At 54.8% G+C, this 18439-nt stretch overlaps 9 protein-coding genes across 9 annotated transcripts; 4 read left to right on the top strand and 5 right to left on the bottom strand.

Annotated features, from left to right (window-relative positions):
* Positions 1 to 371: 371 nt before the first annotated feature.
* Positions 372 to 1856, bottom strand: GMORB2_5536 (large subunit ribosomal protein L3e; the record flags this gene model as incomplete). The annotated part of the gene is made up of 5 exons (XM_035467506.1): positions 372 to 624; positions 704 to 1377; positions 1434 to 1590; positions 1694 to 1779; positions 1851 to 1856. 5 exons carry the CDS (start codon positions 1854 to 1856, stop codon positions 372 to 374), a joined length of 1176 nt encoding a protein of 391 aa, XP_035322472.1.
* A 924-nt stretch (positions 1857 to 2780) lies between these two features.
* On the bottom strand, positions 2781 to 4324 carry GMORB2_5537 (Taurine catabolism dioxygenase TauD, TfdA family; the record flags this gene model as incomplete). Its single annotated transcript, XM_035467507.1, has 4 exons — positions 2781 to 2943; positions 3012 to 3320; positions 3434 to 3920; positions 4030 to 4324. 4 exons carry the CDS (start codon positions 4322 to 4324, stop codon positions 2781 to 2783), a joined length of 1254 nt encoding a protein of 417 aa, XP_035322473.1.
* A 2342-nt stretch (positions 4325 to 6666) lies between these two features.
* GMORB2_5538 (Major Facilitator Superfamily) lies at positions 6667 to 8360 on the top strand (the record flags this gene model as incomplete). Its single annotated transcript, XM_035467508.1, has 5 exons — positions 6667 to 6971; positions 7160 to 7221; positions 7289 to 7470; positions 7539 to 7909; positions 7970 to 8360. The coding sequence occupies 5 exons, from the start codon at positions 6667 to 6669 to the stop codon at positions 8358 to 8360; spliced, it is 1311 nt and encodes a 436-aa protein (XP_035322474.1).
* A 789-nt stretch (positions 8361 to 9149) lies between these two features.
* Positions 9150 to 9413, bottom strand: GMORB2_5539 (FAD dependent oxidoreductase; the record flags this gene model as incomplete). Its single annotated transcript, XM_035467509.1, has 1 exon — positions 9150 to 9413. The coding sequence occupies one exon, from the start codon at positions 9411 to 9413 to the stop codon at positions 9150 to 9152; it is 264 nt and encodes an 87-aa protein (XP_035322475.1).
* Positions 9414 to 9572: 159 nt separating this feature from the next.
* On the bottom strand, positions 9573 to 10921 carry GMORB2_5540 (FAD dependent oxidoreductase; the record flags this gene model as incomplete). Its single annotated transcript, XM_035467510.1, has 3 exons — positions 9573 to 10167; positions 10247 to 10607; positions 10678 to 10921. 3 exons carry the CDS (start codon positions 10919 to 10921, stop codon positions 9573 to 9575), a joined length of 1200 nt encoding a protein of 399 aa, XP_035322476.1.
* Positions 10922 to 11501: 580 nt separating this feature from the next.
* On the top strand, positions 11502 to 12245 carry GMORB2_5541 (2-haloacid dehalogenase; the record flags this gene model as incomplete). The annotated part of the gene is made up of 1 exon (XM_035467511.1): positions 11502 to 12245. The coding sequence occupies one exon, from the start codon at positions 11502 to 11504 to the stop codon at positions 12243 to 12245; it is 744 nt and encodes a 247-aa protein (XP_035322477.1).
* Positions 12246 to 12761: 516 nt separating this feature from the next.
* Positions 12762 to 15279, top strand: GMORB2_5542 (fungal specific transcription factor; the record flags this gene model as incomplete). The annotated part of the gene is made up of 5 exons (XM_035467512.1): positions 12762 to 13233; positions 13298 to 13383; positions 13454 to 14082; positions 14161 to 14331; positions 14388 to 15279. 5 exons carry the CDS (start codon positions 12762 to 12764, stop codon positions 15277 to 15279), a joined length of 2250 nt encoding a protein of 749 aa, XP_035322478.1.
* A 64-nt stretch (positions 15280 to 15343) lies between these two features.
* Positions 15344 to 16890, bottom strand: GMORB2_5543 (Glycine/D-amino acid oxidase (deaminating); the record flags this gene model as incomplete). The annotated part of the gene is made up of 3 exons (XM_035467513.1): positions 15344 to 16186; positions 16276 to 16565; positions 16629 to 16890. The coding sequence occupies 3 exons, from the start codon at positions 16888 to 16890 to the stop codon at positions 15344 to 15346; spliced, it is 1395 nt and encodes a 464-aa protein (XP_035322479.1).
* Positions 16891 to 17822: 932 nt separating this feature from the next.
* GMORB2_5544 (Choline/ethanolamine kinase) lies at positions 17823 to 18305 on the top strand (the record flags this gene model as incomplete). The annotated part of the gene is made up of 1 exon (XM_035467514.1): positions 17823 to 18305. The coding sequence occupies one exon, from the start codon at positions 17823 to 17825 to the stop codon at positions 18303 to 18305; it is 483 nt and encodes a 160-aa protein (XP_035322480.1).
* Positions 18306 to 18439: the final 134 nt, after the last annotated feature.

Here is an 18439-nt window from a genome sequence, read left to right on the forward strand (position 1 = left end):
ATACGGAACAACTAGAACTACTAACTGCTAGGCAGTCGGACCGGCACTGTTTGGGATATCCTTGAAATTCTTATCACATTAGACAAATCTAACTCCTTTTTCTTTTTTTTTGTTCTTCGTTATCTTCTCATCTGTTGTTCACCACATGCCAAGTCCAGAGGGTGCTCCCCCACTGAAGAGGGAGAATATTTTTTGTTTGGGGGGGGGGGGAGGAATTTTGCTTTTTTGAGATTTATAAGGAGTTCCTAAGCCGGGACCTCCTTTGATTTGTGGTCTGGTTTTTGTCATCTCGTTTTTAAAAAATAACCCTCTGGACACCTGAATGCAATTGACAAAGACACAGCAAGAATGAAAACATGGCTTCAACCGCTCTAAGCGGAGGCCAGATCCTTCTTGAGGGTACCCTGGAACTGCTTCTTCTCGGCAGGGGTCTGGAAGGCACCGTGACCGAACTCAGACGAGGTGTCGATCCACTTGAGGTTGATCTTTTCGAGGGCACGGCGCGAGGTGTGGGTGAACATGGACTTGCGGAGAGTAATGACGCGCTTCTTCACACCAGGGATGGAGCCCTTGAGCATGACGAAGTCGTTGTTGATCTCACCGTAGCGGACAAAACCACCAAGACTGTTTGAGCGTTAGCAAACACTTCCATATATGCATAGGAATCTGCTCTCGATCCACGCCGAGGCAGGAGAAAACGTACGGGGTGATAGTCTTCTTGGTAATGTCAACATCAGTCGACGCGTTGTCGTCGGCGTCACCCTTGCCGATGCGGTAGATCTTGTGGTTGACCGAGGTACGGTGGTGGTAACCCAGCTGACCGGCACGGGCAACGGTCCACTGGACGTGGGAGGGGTGCCAGGCACCGATACAAGCGACCTTACGGAGACCCTTGTGGGTCTTGCGAGGCAGCTTGGTGGTACCCCAACGGGCGGTGACACCGTTGAAACCGTGGCCCTTGGTAACAGCGATGGCGTCAATGACCTCGTCCTGCTCGAAGATGGAGTCGATGCTGACGGGCTTCTCAAAGAGCCCGCGGCCGAAGTTGACCTTGTCGGCGACAGAACCACCGTTGATCTGGATCTCCATGAGGTGGGCCTTCTTCTGCTTGAGGGGGGTCTTGCGGATCTGGGTGTGGGCGAGGACGCGGACGACGGTGCAGTACTTCTGGATGCGCTCGAGCTCGCGGGTGACGGAGGCACCGCTGCTCTCGGAGTGCTTCTTGGCGTACTTGGTGAAGGCCTTCTTCTTAGACTTGTACCAGTTCTTGTAGAAGCGGCGCTTGAGCTCATCGCTCAGGTGCTCGGCCCAGACGGTGCTGAGAGAGCGGAGACCGCGGGGAGTCTCGATGTAGCCCACAAGACCAACAACGATCATCTAAAAAAAAGATGTTAGCCATAGGCACATAGCCAAGCGGGCTGCATTGTTCGTACAGGTGGGGTGTCGACGATGGTCACGGCCTCGACGACCTCCTTCTTGTTCGCCTTGGCGCCGGGGCGGTCCATGTCACGGACAATCGTCGTCATACCGGCCTTGTAGCCCATGGCGGCCGTCAGGTGGACGGGCTTCTTGGGGTCATCCTTGGGGAAGCTGTTGGAAGATGGAAATGTAAACTGTTAGCCGCTTGCCCTTTTGCAGAAGCACCCGGGGAAGAATTTGTTTTGGTTTTTTTCTTTTTCTTTTGAATACGTACGACTTGACCTTTCCGCGATGACGGGCGGCACGCTTGCGCGGCAGGTAGGCCAGCGAACCGTGGCGGGGAGCCTCGAACTTGCGGTGCTATGATCCATTGCCCATCAGTATTTTCCAAAGTCGAATTGGAGGCCGTTGTTGATCCCAAAAAAACTTACACTCATCTTGGGCGACCTGGGTGGGTTGATGGGTTAGTATGGAGTGAGGTTTGACAAGAGGTTGCACGTCGTGGGAGGAAAAAGGCAGTGAGGGACGAGGGCTTGTAGTTTTTTTTGTGGGCGAAATTTCCAGGGCCACTGCAGAAAATTTCCTGATTGGCCGGCGCTCGTTATGATTGACCCCCACCCACCTCGCTTCTCGATATGTGAGGCCAGGGCTTAGAAGTCACGTGCCTCGAATCGAGGTTTAGATGATGAGTAAGAGTTCGTCGAGTTCTTCAGCGCCAAGTCGTGAATCTGTGACTAGTACTCGTACACCTTATGATACTCCACAATGCTCCAAGTGGCATCGATACCGACATGCGGCACGCTCATTACGAAAAAAACACATCACTGAGTGAGTATATTTGACTAAAAAGTTGAAAACGGTCGATATTTCGACGTCCTTCTTAGTCCATCATGACCCTGTCATGACTAATTCCCTCAACAAGCATGTTGGGACTACTTTTGTCATGTTTGTGTGTCGTTAAGATGCTTGCCGCGTCGCACCGCAAACAATGAGGTTTGCTAGCGCCTGTCCCCATGGCCCGACAAAGGCATGAGGTTTCAGGGGGCTGAAATATGAAAACGTTTGTTCCTAAGCTCACGGGACAATGAGGGCGTCACCGACCTCATGAAGCAGACACGAAGGAACAAGGATGGAAGAAAGGTACAATAGCAAAATTTTGTTATTTGCGACTGACGCGAATGTTATTGACCCGATCATATATATGTACGTTTCAACATAATCTTTCTCACTCCAGTACACAGTCCACCTTCTGCATCCCGAGCTAGGCTATCGTCCACTATGACCAGTAGCACTCGACGAGACTCAATGGGCACGACCATTATGCACGGCGCCAAACGGGACACCTGTCACAGTGGGACTCTTTACCGATTCTTGTTCGATGCACTGCGGATGAATGGCTCGAGGGGAAAGACCTGATTTTCCGGTTCAACACCCTTGTAGAGGGTGTCCCACCTCTCCTGGAGAACCTGGGGAGTGGGCCAAGCATTCTCAGGGTCGCGCAGCCATAGGCGAAGCAGATGTCTCCTGAGGGGGGGGGGCGCATATACTGTCAGCTCTGGTATATATGCTTCACATGCGTGATATCGACTCACTGATTCTCGCCTTGGTCAACAAAACCATCTCGGGCGTGAAAGATGGCCAGGTTATTGATATACTGGATGTCGCCCTTCTGGAACTTGGTGTTGACGCAATACTTCTCTCCGGTGAAGTGGAGCGTATCGAGAGCCTCGGCCTGTGCCTCAGTGATGGGAGGCACGTTGGTACCGCGTGGGAGTGCACCGAATCCCACGAGGGAGCGTCGAGCATACTGCAGGGTCACCCTCTGGGGGTTCTCGTTGGTGGCCGGCAGGAGGTTCAGGAGGGGCCTCTCAATCCACGGTTTGCCGTCGGTCTTGTCAAAGCTACAAAGAGTCCCAGGTTTTGATGTCAGTGCTACCACCTAGGCTCTATCCGTGCATGTACTCGGTAGAGAGTGCATGCCCTGTCGGCGAGAGGAACAAAGGATTCAACGTACACTTCCAAGTCCCATGTTCCGGACAGGGTATGGATCAGGTCAGGTCTCGTGCGCGCAATCTCATTATACACCCTCCATGTACTGGCGAGCTTACTGGCGCCCCCCTCCTTGGCCGTGCCGAGGGCAAACAGCGAGACGATGTCGCCCGCATCGGTGTGGAAAACCTGCTTGTCAGTCGTGTAGGCGGGGCTGCCGATGACCTTGTTGGAGTCAGAGTGGCTGAGGTCCCTTATGTGAGCGAGGACCACGTCGGCAGGTCTCCCGTCGTACTTGTGGTCCTGACGACCTCGCTGGGCGGCAATGTGCGAGGAGATGCCAGCATAGATGATGATGTTCTCCTCCCTTGTGTGGGCGTCGACGTCGACGCCACGGATGACGAAGAAGCCGTGGCCGTGGTGCAGCTCGCCCGACAGGCGACGAAGCTCCGGGTGGAGTTTGGGGAGTGGGAACGTCTCTGCACTGATATGACCAAGCGAAAGTCCAAGAGCTGTTGTTTTTCCGATCCGCTCAGAGTCTAGAGTCAGCCACCAGCAACCCAAAGACCCATCAACCATCGTACTGAGAGGAGAGGAAGAGATGAAACAGCAGATACGGACACTTGAAGTGAGCCACAGCTCCGTCGATCTCGGCTAGCTGCTCGGAGTTGAGCGAGTACGTCCAGTTGTACGTCTCTGCCAGTGTCGAACCCTCCCAGACCAGGTCTCCCTCCAGCTTATCCGGGAATCCCTCGGGGACACTGGTGGGGAGATTCCCGTCAGCCAGCCGCCTGGCCACACGGGCCTGCCAGTTATCATAGTCTGGAGCGTAGGCGATGTCAGGCTGCCCCGGAGGTGGCTTCGCAGCAGGGGTGACCCAGGTCACGGTTGATGTAGCTGTAGTTGTAGTTGACATGATACCGGTGATGGAGATGTACGTTGGGGAGGAGGGGGATCGAGAGAGCGTGAGAGTGAGGATATTCAAAATGCGTCAACGTGAGGGGTAGAGGAGAAGAAGAGGGTTGTGAAGTCAGTCTCCATCATCTGTTTTCTCCATCTGATTTATAGTCTCATCATACGTTGCAACGCTCCCAAAACAGCCTATTACGCAATTGAATCTCTGTGTCTGCGGTTGAAGAAGGCGTGCTTTCACAGCAACCTGGTATCATCGCTCGTATTGGAACTGTATCGAACTTTCCACGAGGAAAAACTCAATGAGACTCAAAGAAATATGACATTTACACCGAATCGCTACCGTTACTCTTGCAGCGGGGTAGCATTCTCATGAAAGACTCGCCTGCTGAAGATTTTGTGATTGAACAAAATAAAGGGGCCATCAAATCGCAGTGTTGTGCATCGAGAATTGGCATTGCAGCCTTGTACGAATACGAGAGATTAGCCGTACGCCCCCCCCCCTTAATATGTGCTCACCTCTTCGAGGATTCTGCTTGGATGATGTAGTATTTCGATATCAACCGGCATTTGTTGCCGTGTGCTCTCTTCCCGTAGCCCAGGTCGTATTATGACAAACTCATCACCCACGCCGACCCGGACAGAGAGGCTCGGCCTCCACCTCCCCCTCAACCCGCCTAGGGATGAGAATAAGGGCCATTTCGGCGTCGTCTGCCTGAAAAGAGACGATAAGATCGATCTCTAATTCGTCCTTTAATTTTTCTTGCTAAACCTCAGTACCGTAACGATCTTCAATTCTAGTCATGGAAAGTAGTTATGTTGGGTCAACTGACGTTTGACTCTACTATGAACGGATCGGTTGATCAAAATGATGGCAAGAACCTCACATCGAAGGAGACTACTTGCGAGGCTTCTCTCCGCAACAGTGAACTGAATATCTACTGCACTCCTTGTGCCCGTTAAAGAAGAAGAACCCCCCAATCAGTCGCACCTTCTAGTCGAGGAGCAGAGGAGAATAACAGGTATCGATACGCTGGCTGGCACAGAGGCCTTGATGGCTCCCAAATGAGGATACTTTTGACAGCTGCGATGCCACCCTAGCTAACAACAGCTGTGAAATCTGACGATATCGGCGAGGTCCGGTGTCAGATTCCAGTGGGTGATCAGGGACTATTTGTGGCGGCAGAAGCGTGAGGCTCCTGCATGCCTACACTCACTATCATCATAAAGCTGCTTTATTATACAGGGATGTACCCGTCTTGGCAGACGAGAACGTCCATAGAAGCTTGGTCATGACACTTTGCTATCAGACCTTGCGCTGTCTAATCCGTGGCCACTCTTTTCCCCCGTGATGTGAGGCGCGATACTACTCCTGCTCGATGACAAGCAAGTTGGCATGTCTAACTTTTAAACTACGAAACATATGTAGAGTAAAATAGAAGAAAAATCAAGAGAAGAAAAAGAAGAAGAGAAAAGCGTACAGCAGCAGGTATTTGCTAGTCGTTACCGACCCAACTACATATAGTCTATCACCTAGCGAGGTTGCTGACCTTGAGGATGATGCTCGAAATGCAAGGTTGGATTATCCGAAAATAGACTCCTGGATCATGCGTCTACATGTATCTAAAGTTGGCGCAAATATAAGGTGACCTTTATCCTCGTCCATCATAGCCGATTTCCGATTACCGGTTCCCCGTGTTGAATCTAGGCAGGTTGGTAGTTTCTTGATAACATCGAGCTCGTACTGCCTAGGCAGCCGCACGTATATCTCTGTTATCGCCAGTGGACCGGGGCCAATCTATACATGCATACGTATACACCTATAAGAGAACCCCCCCCCCCCCCCCCCCCCCCCCCCCCCCACGCGGCCGGACCGGTGGGAGACGCTCCGGCCGCTACATATAGCCGGACAAGGATTAGATATGTCCATGTAGATGGAACCAAGATAAATATGTTTTCTTGTATTGCCACTTCAAGTGAAGCGCTCAGTGATGTCTGAATGTCCTGTAAGCTCTCGCAACCCAAGGAAACAACGCGTATCATCATGTCGAATGATCTTTCCGGCAGCACGGTGAATAGGGGCTGCTCGCCATGGGCGTCTGGCTTCTATCGGAGCGTCCTGTTCCAGATGATATTGTTTGGGGCGTGAGTATTGATGCAAACGCTCAGAGCAGCAACGCCCAAGTTGATGTATCTTGTCGGGCTAACTTCTTCCCTTTCAGCCTCTCATTTGTTGGCCCTGCCATGTCAGATGCGGTAAGTTGTCATTGACGACTCCCATATTCCCCGGATCGGACCTAACCTAGTCACCAAATATCTAATGCCATCGAGTTGTAGTTGTCCAACATGGGCGGCGGCGGACTCTCCAAACCGTGGCTGGCTAATATTTCGAGTTCACTGTCCTACGGCATGAGCTTTCTGGTCACCATTGCCGGCGGGCCACTTATTAATAAGATCGGAATCAAATGGTCTTGCTTCATCGCGGCCATGGCCATGCCACTGCGTGGCTCCTCTTTGTACGTCAATTCCCGCTATGGGGTCGACTGGTATCTCTTATTCGGAAATCTCATCGACGGAGCCGCCTCGGGTTTCCTCTATGTCGCCGAGACGACTGCCATGCTATCCTACCCTCAGCCTGAGCAGCGAGGCCTGTATGTTCAACATGTTCCCTACGATCCCTCCCCCAAGGAGGTATCAATCATTCCTCAAATTGGTTCTCGGAACGCTGACTGTTACGTACAGTTACCTTGGTAACGATAACTGGCGATGATATCTGCACTACGAGATAATTTAGCTGACAAGGTGTCACTGCAGGTATCTGGTCGGCGATGCGTAGCAGCGGAAGCTTGATTGGAGGAGCCATCAATTTCTCCAAGAACCGCGGGGCATCTTCTGCTGGAGGTATGTTTCTAATCTCACATGTCCGGAGACAGATCTACGTGCGCAGTCAGCTAACACTTCGGACCAGGTGTGGCGTGGTCAACCTACGTGATATTCATCTCGTTTGAATGCATGGGCGTCATCTGCGCCCTGCTACTCTCGCCCACCCGCAAGGTCGCACGAAGCGACGGAAGTAAGATTCTCGTACCCGATAGGCTCTCTTGGAAACAGGAGTTTCGAATACTGTGGAAGGCCATGCAGAAGAAGCAGGTCGGTAACATTGAGACCTCAGTCCTGGGCGTTGAACGACCCGCATACTGACGTGGACCTGCTCGTAGGTTCTGGGTATCATCGTGCCCAGCTTCTATAGTTTCTTCTATGGTGGAACCATGGGAACATATCTCAGCCTCCACTTCTCTGTGCGCGCCCGCGCCCTGTCGTCTCTTATCGTCCGTACGTGTGGTGGCACCCTCGCTCTTCTGCCACCCCCCGATTGCCGCATTTATAGACTAACCAGCCTATCAATAGCCGCTCTTACTATACCGTCGGTACTCGCTTACGGTAAGATCCTGGACGGCAACTGGACGTCGAGGAAGCGCCATGCGCAGCTCTGTATACTCCTCTGGGTGATCCCCGCCGCTGCAGCCTTCATCTGGATTGGCATCGAGAATCACCGTGTGGCATCTCAACCCGCACTCGACTACGTAACGTGAGTGCCTCCATTCCCGTATCCCACTTAGATGCGGCAGGGTCCTGACTCCGATTGCAGAAGCTCGGGCTCGTGGGCTCGTGCGTATATACCTTATCTCATCATCTTTGTGGTGGGCTATTGGACACAGCTCTCACTCTATTGGATCCTCGGTAACTTCTCACTGGACGTGGGGAACACGGCGCGCATGGGAGGACTATTTCGCGCCTTTGAGACGGCAGGCCAGGCAGTGTCCTACGGCATCAACTCCTCGTCCAGCATCGGCGGAACGACGACTCTCTACGTCAACTGTGGCCTGTTTGTTGCTAGTCTACCATTCTTGTGGTGGCTGATTCACATTATGCCGCCGGTTCCTGGCATGCTGGAGACCGAGGGCATCGACCCCAAAGGTCATGTAATAGGGGATCAAGAGATTGGAGATCCACAAGGAGTGGACACGAAGAAGCATTAATTACCTGGCGTCATGAACCAGCGCTTACACCAACCTGCTGTTTCAGACTATCCCTGCTTCATGTTTTCTTTTTGTGGCCGACATCGATCCGTCTCTCTGGGAATGGATAAGGCACCCTTTGGGGGGTATGTGGGAAGCGGCAAATTGCCCATTACGTGTAAGTATACCTTCCAAACGCCAAGGTGCCTCGTTCAATATACGAGGGGGGAGGGGCTATTTTCTCAAACCCAGGATGTATTGGAAATTGAGCCCATAGATGCTGGTGTTTCTGGTTTTTGACAATACAATGGAATTCAAATTTGAGTAGGGTCTGCCGTCTCCCCACAAGGCGATGTTGGAGGACCGACAATGAGCAATACATCCTTCTGCATCTGCTTTGTCTCACGAGGGGGACCAAGAGCATAGTGGCAGGACACCGCTATTGAGTACTGTGCTAACATAGTTTCTGTAGTTGAAAGTAACATTAGAAGAGTGGTTTTACTATGCTGACGCAGGCTGGCTGTGTCCATATCGTGCCTCGTGCGAGCGGAAAAGCAAAAGAACAAATAATGGCGGAGGTCACCACGACATCACGGAAGAACGAGGCATAAGATTGAATATGTTCATAGAGTGACTAGCTAAAGAATCCTTCGTCCTCGAGGTAGATGAAGGGAAAAGAAAGAGCGACAGACTATGGATTACGTAGGGGAAGTGAGTGCAGTCCTACTCCTCCAAGTGCGTGGGAATGTACATGATAGCCCGACGCCGGTAGGCATATGAGGCTGCTGATGGATCCCTGACGCGGAGCTCTTATGAAGTCGACGTCGATGACGATCCCTTGCTCCTCTCGTCGTTGCAAAACGGCTTGGTGCTGCTTGCCTTGCATTTGGCCACATAGCTATCTTTCATGCCATCTACATCCGTACTTTGGAGCCGATCAATTCGCTCTGGTGTGGCGAGGAAGGGCCCGGGCAATGGCAACTGAGCGGCACCCTTCGGCTTACTGTAATCCATGCCCAGATCATTCAGCACCAAAGTTGAAACATGAGCAGCGGAGAGCAGTATTCGCGGCATTCCTGGCGATAAGATTCAACGTCAGTATTGGTGTCTTTCCCGAAACATTGTCGTATTGGTGGTGGTTACCATGTCCTGCGAAGCCAGCAGCCACCCAATGGCCGGGGTGTCCAGGAGCCGCGCCGACAAAAGGGAAACCATCCGCAGTGTCGGTCTCAACTATTCGGTGCCACTCTGGTTAGTCTCTTCGACATCATCTCTCAAGGTAAAGGCGCACCAACTTCCTGTCCAGCAGTCGGCCTCGTCTGCAAGCTCGGTGTGCGCCTCGGAGATGGGCCATCCCACGACGTCTGAAGATGGCCAGGTTCGGAGGAACTCTGCAACTCCTGGCATCTGCCTGTCGTCATCGCCTCTGAAGACGCATTCCGAAGGTCGGTGTACCAGAAACTGCCGCGCTCCGCCAAGAAGGATGACGTTGTATGGGGCCGGAAGCTGAAGGTGGTAGTTGTTGACGACGGCATCCCAGTGCTGTGCACCCGTGTGCTTGATGAAGCCCGGGGGGGCCTTGATAGCGGCAAGCGTTCCTCTTACGGGCAGGATCAGCTTTCTGTACTCGGGAAGGACGTGCGATGCCCAGGCGTTGGTCGCATGCACGACAGTCTTGGCGCGCACATGCCCTCGCAGGGTTGATATGCGTATCCATCCGTCCGCGTCCCGCTCCGAGACTTGATCTACAGGTGTGTATGCCTGTACGTTGAGGTTTCCGCGTGCCATGACGATGCGTAGAATTGCATGGACGAACTTGTATGGCCACCTGTTTCCCCAGCGTCAGCCATTGATGCCCACAAATCGATGGTGACGATGCATGTATTGAGCGCAGTTGGGTCTCTCACAGTTGACCAGCAGGATGCACCACGGCGGCCAGAGCGCCCTTCATCTGCGAAAAGTCCTGGGCCTCGGCAGCATCTGAGATGACCTTGCAGGCTTGGACGATGTCGTTCTCGTCGCCGTGGTCCCTTCGCATGGCATCAAGAGCCCCCTTCAGTCGTGTCCAAGCCTCCTCGGTCATGGCTGCATCAAAGGTTTCGCCAAACTGGAGACATATCTCCTCCGTAATACCCTCCTCCTCGGCCAGCTCCCTGAAGGCCGCGAGGTGTTCCATCTCATGCCGGATCAGTTCCATGGCAGTCTGCGCGCCAAAGCGCGCTGCCCAGATCGGATACCGCGAGTACGCATGAGGTCGTAGCTGGCCACCTGCAAGGCGCCTGCTCTGTCAGCGACTCGAATGCATCGTCGGCCGTAAGCCTAGAGGAAGGAAGCTCACCGTTCCGACCCGTGGCGCCTGAACAGATGCCGCGAGCTTCCAAGAGAAGCATCGACGGCTGCTTTGCATGGCCCTGGGTATTCTTGTCCAGCCAATAGGCGGTGGCCGCACCCGTGTAGCCTCCGCCGATGATGGCTACATCTGTCGTCTGCGGGAGCTCCTCGGTTGATCGATGGTCGTGTAGGGGCGAACTTGCGGCCTCGATCCAGTAGGATCTGCCGGGGTTGGCTCCAGGAAGAACCATTGTCGAGAGACGGAAAACCGCACGAAGACGAGGGAGCACACAGGTGGGGGGGGAGAGACCGCGAAAAACTAGATAGAATGTATGCCGAGTTTCGTACCGCGAAATTGAAAGTTACAAGTGCCCGCTTGGCGTGTATACTCAGATAACGTAGTCGATAAATATGCACGGAATAAGAGGCTGGCACAGGTTGAACCCCCTGGTCGGTCCGGTCCGGACCGGTGGAATGCGCACGCCCGGGGCGGGGCCTTCAGATACATACATGTGTACATGTTTGTGTTATTACATGACAAGTATCAACACACGTAGTCATTGAAGCCGGGCCGGTACAGCCTGGTGGTGCATGCATGTATCTTATGGCCTCGAGGCCATCACAGAGTTACGGATTGCTCCGCTCAGCATGGAAGCAGAAAAATCCGTATTGCTATCGACGATACCATTGCCAGCCTTGATTTATTTCTGCAGCCCCCGCACCAGGAGAGCGCAATTGCAAAGTGACAGCCGAACTATTTCTGTCCCTACATGTACACCACACGTACCCTAACCCTGCTACCCCCCTTCCTTATCATCACCATTCAATTCCATGGCAGAACAGGCGAATCACGTCGTGTTCGACGTCGTGGGCACGTGTGTCTCCTTTGACGCTTACTACGAAACGATAGAGAATGTCATGGGTGGCAAGCTACGACAGCACGGAATGACGGCTAAGCACTTTGGCTTCACGTGGCAGACGGCAGCCGAGCTTGAATTCACCTTCTTGTCAGTGGCGGGCAGTTACCTGGCGTACAAGGACGTCATGCGAGGGCTGTTCTACCGCTCACTCTGGATGGCGGGCGTCGCCAACCCGCGGGCCGTGGCCACCGACGATGAGCGTGAGGCCTGCATCCAGGGCTACTCTAGCCTGAAGCTGCGCTCGGACTGCGACGCCTCCTTCCAGAAACTTCGCGATAACGGTTTCACGGTCTGGTGCTTCACCACAGGCGACATCCAGCGCGTCAGGGGCTATTTCGATCGTGCGTCAGTGAGCCTGCCGGTCGCGAACATCATCAGCTCTGACTCGGTAGGCGTCGCTAAGCCAGCTCTGGCGGCATATGAGCATGTGTGGGCACGCCTGGGGAGGGACGGTGCCAAGTGGTTCGCTGCAGCGCACATGTGGGATGTGTCTGCAGCGACCAAGGTTGGCTTCAGGGGGGCGTGGTGTTCCGCGCTGGAGAAGGAGCCATGCCTGGATGTGTTTCAAAACGCTGAGATGGAGGTCATGGCCGACTCTCTGTTGGAGCTGGCCGACGGGATCATTAAAATCTCTCAGAAGAACCTGACAGGATGAGACGATGTTGACGCTGTTCCGGGGAGAGATTTTGTCTACATGTACGCTGCTTCTGTCTCCCACCAGAGTGTCATCGATCCCAAAGCATAGACTTGGATACGACGAAGTTTTCATTTTATTCTCGTCATTCACCGTTCTGGTGTTTCCGACCGTATCATGACTGGCTGTGCCGGGACGGGGAAGATGACTCTCTAATCTAATCTCTTCCAAGGTGGGATTCCGAGATAGGACGGCATATGCAGGACGGAGGAACCTTTCCTTATCATGAGCCGTACTTAACCGCAAGTCAGTCATCCCGGAATTATTCTCCGCATATGTAATTGCATGTGCATATCTGAATGCATGTAATCGCGCTATAGGTAAACACCAATACCAGAGGACGATTGGCGACTATCTATCTCCCCTACCTTACTCGCATCTTGTCTCTGCTCAATGCCATCTATCCATGCACCACGCTTCTTCTTCGAATCTTTCCATTAGAATATCAGATTCCAGCACGTGGAAGAGAAGGGAACAATGCTCAACACCGGTGCAGGGGTCAGCAAGCGACGCAGCGCCACGAGGCCGCAGGAGCGTCAACGTGCCGTACGCGCCTGCATCGAATGTCGCCGTCTGAAGGAGAAATGTGAGGAAGGCATACCCTGCCGACGCTGTCGAGATCTGAATCGGCACTGCGAGTACAGCGCTACGATACCCCCGTCAGATAGGGCAAAAGCCTCACAGATCGAACGAGTGGGCACCCTGCTGGAGCGCTCACGGTATATGGAGGCGGTCCTCAAGCAACATCTACCGTCCCTTTCATTAGATACGGAGAGTCTTAGGCAAGTCGCAGAGGGCCTGACGGTTCCCGCATGCCATCTCGGTACGGCCTGTATCCAGGAGGAGGAGGAGCAGCCCGCCGCGGGGGCGGAGAAAGAGGCCTCACCTCTCGTGGAGAGCCCGCTGGATGAGGTCTGCACGATTGATGTCATGGACGATGTTGTGGCCCGTGAGTCTCTGTCTGTGCTGCTTCTGCACATGTATGAAAGCTGTGCTGACTGGCAGATCGTCAGATTATTCGGGGGAGCTCTCTCATTGGAACTTTAGCATGCGGGTCAAACGAAATCTTGATACCATCATGGCCACCTCCCAAGTCCCAGTACGTACTGCCTCACACACTGCCCCCGCCGGCGCATCTTCTCAATTGCACGTACTGACAGGCCCGACAGCGGCTCGACAGGGAGGAGACAGTTCCCGAGTTCATCCGTGTGGCCGAGCCGCTGCCGGGCGCTACGCCCATAACGGACCTCCTTCACGAGCTCCCGCCACAGCCCGTCGCCAACTTCCTGGTGCACGTCTTCTTTGCTCACGCGACCGGCTTTTACTTCTTCCTAGATCAGAAGTGGGTCATGGCTACACTCAAAGGCCTGTATAGCGATCCCTCTCGACGCTGCTCCAGACATGCCGTGCCCGCCTGCACCGTCATCATGGTCTTGGCCGTCGGGGCGCAGTATGCCCACCTAGAATCGCCCGGCCGGGCAGAGGAAGGGCCAGTCGTCGACCGGCCCGACAAGATGAGCTGGGAGCTCGAGTTTGGATCGACCCTGTACATTCAGGTCACTCGCCATCTCGCCGAGATGATCCACTCGGGCTCTCTAATCTCTGTGCAGGCCTGTCTCCTTCTCGGGCTGTACTGCCTGCCCATCGATGCGTCCGGGCTGGGGTACGTCTACCTGAATCTTGCCATAAAGCTGGCCATCCAGAATGGGATGCACCGAAAACCCGTGACGCAGGTTCTAGATGCGCTGAAAGAAGAGGCACGGTGTCGTCTATGGTGGACGGTATACTGCCTCGAGAGGTGAGTCCCCGGGAGCGATCCGAGATAGCACGTATGGAAATGGCCGTGCTACGACACCGATTCTTAACAGACCCAAAGGAAGATAGGCATGTTCCATGGGCGCCCGCCCGCCATCTCACGGTCCGACTTCGACGCCAACCTTCCTATAGAGAGCCCCGCGTTCTCATCTCTTAGCGGGTCGGCAAACGTGGCGTATCTTGTAGACGCCATAGAACGAACAGCATACCTCGAGAGCTTTCAGCACGATCTGTGAGTCTATGGCCTCACCTTCGGCCTCCATACCGTCCTCTCCTAACGGCTCCCAGGCTGCTTCTGCGGAATTGCCAGCTACCCGACACAGCAGGGGTGCTTGACCACCTCAAGAAGACCAAGGGTGACTGCACCCGATGGTGGAGATCTCGAAGGGGCGGCAGGTCAGAAACCACCGCGGAACCGTCGCGGGTAATGCTTCACGCACAGCTTGAGCACTGCCTTCTGGAAATGTTTGTGGGTCGACCCTTTATACTGACGGAGAAGACGACGCCGACGCCGCCCTCTAGCAGACTGGAGGAAGGGGGAGGGGAGGAACGGCCGTGGTCACTTCTCATCCGAGATTGTGTAGTGGCAGCCGAGGAGGCGCTAGATATATGCGAAGCGATGCGTACAGGGCCTATCGGGCTCACGAGGTCTGCTTACATCGAGTATAGTGCGTGCCGGGCGTCACTTCTGGTGTTGCTGGCGTACAGCATCCGAGAGCGCACAAACGCAAAGCACGGCGCGCTGCGGCGCGGGCTCAATGCCATCAGAGCCATGGCATACGCCGGTGACTCTGCGCGATCCGAGGTCCAGCTCATCGAGACACTCGAGGCCGCCCTAGAGCATATCAACACCTTCCAGTCGCCAACTACGACGCATCTCGCCGATGGAAAGCCGGCCACGGCCGATGCGGCCGTGGTCGAGGGCGGGTACGAGGGATTTATGAATTGGTGCCGCCATAACCGCACCATTCCGGCAGACGGCTCCCCAGATCATACCGCTAGGAACCATCAGCATTTCCATCCTGCCACCGACGACGACGATGAGCCCTTCTTCGGGCAGACCTTCCCGCATCTAGACCAGGTTTCGGCTCTGTTTGACACGGTTTACGGCGACAGCGGGAACTCCGGTGGGAGCCTTGCTAACAGCCTGGGATTGGTCCCAGACCACTGCTGCCTCTGAACCAAATGGATCGGATTACTATGTAGGCTGCACGTATGCCGCTAATTTACCACGTTGCCTTGATTCAATCTCTGCTGCCGCGCGATACCATGACGGACCGCCACAGAGTCAGTGACGAGTGTTCCCGAGTGCTGTCCCACCGCTCCGGGTTGATCTGGTAGGGGAGGGGCACGGTATGCTGCGCGTCAACTGTGCCGTTGAGGACCAGCAGAGAGATGTACTTGGCGGAATTGAATATCTGGGGCATTCCGTGACCCGTAAACCCAGCGCAGACGTAGGTACCGGGGCGGGCGGGCACGGCGCCGATGTAGGGGAAGCCATCGCTAGAATAGCCCATGATGCCGGTCCATATCTGGTCCGTACGGATATCCGCATCTTCCCAGCCGATGAAATGGCGCTGCATATAGCCATCGAAGTAGTGGCACGCCTCTTCGATGAGTGACCCGTCATCAGACACGTTGAACCAGCTGGCGAGATCGTGGAAGTAGTCGCGCCGTCCGCCACCCACGATTATGCTGCCGTCCGGTCGCGGCAGCAGGTAGTCGTACTCGGAATCATTGATACGCAGCATGTGGCTGTCCGCGATGGGTGGGTGCGGTGCAGGGCCCGTGAGCCGTGCGCAGATGCCGCGAACCGGCACGACCTTGTCCCGTAGCTCGGGCAGGAGTGCTGAGCTATAGCCGTTTGTAGCGTGGATCACGATCGAGGTCGTGATGGAGCCCCGCGGCGTTGCGACTATCGATCTAACGCCGTCGTCGCAGGTTGACACGGATGTGACCGGTGTCATCGTCTGCAGGTTGACGCCGCGGGAGACGCAGGCCTCCAGCATGTGGCAGACCAGGCGGTATGGCCACAGCCGTGCGGCTTTGTACTTCAGGCACGATTTGGCGCCGCGCACGCCAGAAATCTTGGTGTGTGAGTAGTCAGCATATCCGCTATGTGCTCGGACAGGGAGGCCTCCATGTTCCCGGCACTGCTCCTCCGGAAGTCCCTTACCCGCTCAGCTTCAGGGCCAGCATCGTGTTGGGCGGCTAGGGCGGTTGATACGCCGGCGGCAACTGTTCGCTCCAGCGCCTGTGCCATCTTGTCGCTGATCTCGTCACCCAGGCAAACATCGGTCACCATGGTCTCCTCGAAGTCGCAGTCAATGCCGCACTCCTCCACCAGTTCCTTGAGCTCTTGGACCTGCCGTGCCTCAAAGACGGCCACATGCTCGGCAACGCTCTTGCCATGCGTGCCAAGCACCTGTGCCGCACGCAGGTACGGGTCCGGCTTGAGATGGCCGCCTTGAAGGTTACAATATTAATCATCGGAGGGCTCAACGTGAACGCACAAGGCGTGATACGCACCGTTGCGCCCCGTGGCACCCGAGCACGCCTGACGCGCCTCCAGGATCACAATTGAGGGGTCCGCGATGCCCTGGCGCGCAATCTCCGCGAGCAGGTGGTGTGCGATGGAGGCGCCGCAATAGCCGGCACCTATGATGACAATATCGGCACAAGGAGGAAGGTCGGGGGTGCTGCGGCATGTGTCGATGGGTAGGGTAGTCGAGCGCCAGTACGGCTCCGTGGCCTTGTCCGAAGGGAACGGACTCCCACTGGAAGAGGACATGGTTGGAAACAGGCGCTTCCTTTCCGTAGAACAAGCTGCTGTAGCGGTGAGGAAGATGCGCAGTGTCTTAAATGCGACAGCGAACTGTGCGAGAGGTTGGGTCCACGAACCCCAGCGTCGTCGCTCCGATGCCATTGGATGGTGCTGCTTGTAGCGCGTTCCTCCCGGTCAGTCCGGCTGGCAACGGCCGGCCGGCCCGGAGCGGACCGGTTCATGGCACATATGGGCACGTATGCTATCTGCAAACCCGCCAGTATTACAAAGAGCCTTGCTGAGCAGAGCATAGACCACGTCTGATGCAATTCTGATCTAGATCAGAGTAGCGTCTAAGCCATGATCTATAACAGCTGCGGAGGCACGTGGTGATAGTACACGCAGATTTGGTACCGCGGAGTCCCGCTTCATCTGCTTGCGCCGGCTGGACACCGTTCCTTCTTCTCCTGCTTTCTTGTGCTTGTAAGTTGAGGACTCGTAATGTAATTCTCTCTAGTCTAGTGTTGTGATAATTGATGCTTTCTTCGAGGAAATAGTGACCAACGAGGTGTTTGCAGGGTTGACTCATCCCGAAGGGTTTTCCCACTGTCCGCCACCCTGTTTGTGCCAACAATTTCTGGGCAACAGTGATGATGAACTTCTCTGGAGAGAAGGAAGGTAATTCCGGCACGGCCTACGAGGAAGCCACCAGCATGCTCGGATTTCGAGAAGAAGCTGAGAGCCAAGAAGAAGGAACAGGGTTTGACTGTCCCGTCGTCGGACGAGGAACTAACAGAGGAGGAGATGGGGTTGAATAGAGAAGATGATTCTTGCCAGTGTCCACATGAGGGCCAATCCCTTTCGTCCGGTGTGATATTGCTAAAATGTACCTTCAAGGGCCAGCTGTGCTATATCAGCATCTTGATAGAAGTGTCGTGCGTTTGGCCGACAACATCGCCATGAGAAGTGGCAAGGGCGTCTTGCTCGAAGAAGCCAACGCGATGCGTATAGAGTTGGATGTCCATATACCGGTACCCCGCGTCTATGGTGCCGAGACGCTTAACGGCATCAGTCAATCGCATTACCATGGGATGCATCCGGGGGGGGGGACGCTTGATGAGTTTTGGGGAGGCCTCTCCGATACGGACAAGACAGACATGATTAAGCAGCCCCGTGCCATTTTAAGCAAGATGAGGTCTATACCTCCGCCTGGTTTTATCGGTAGCTGCGCTGGCCGTGAGATCCGTCACACCCGCTACCGACTTGCACACAACGCCCCGGCCTGTCAGAACGAGGATGCGTTCAATAGCTACCTTTTCATCGGCTGTGGAGAGGTTCGCACCGCTTCCTGTGGGAACGCCCTTGCACGCCGTATGCGTACGGACCACCGTGTCGTCTTCTCCTACTGCAACCTCGCGCCTAGGAACATTATAGTCGACTAGGGCAGGATTGCTGCACTGGCCGACTGAGAAGAGGCTGGGCGGTACCCCGAATGCTGGGAAATATGTCAAGTTCTTCTACCGCCCAACCGGCGCAGGTCGGGATTGGCAAGGCAGCGCCGATGGAATCTTCCCTC

The sequence above is a fragment of the Geosmithia morbida genome, assembly GCF_012550715.1.
Source record: "Geosmithia morbida isolate 1262 chromosome Unknown scaffold_4, whole genome shotgun sequence".
Classification (NCBI taxonomy): domain Eukaryota; kingdom Fungi; phylum Ascomycota; class Sordariomycetes; order Hypocreales; family Bionectriaceae; genus Geosmithia; species Geosmithia morbida.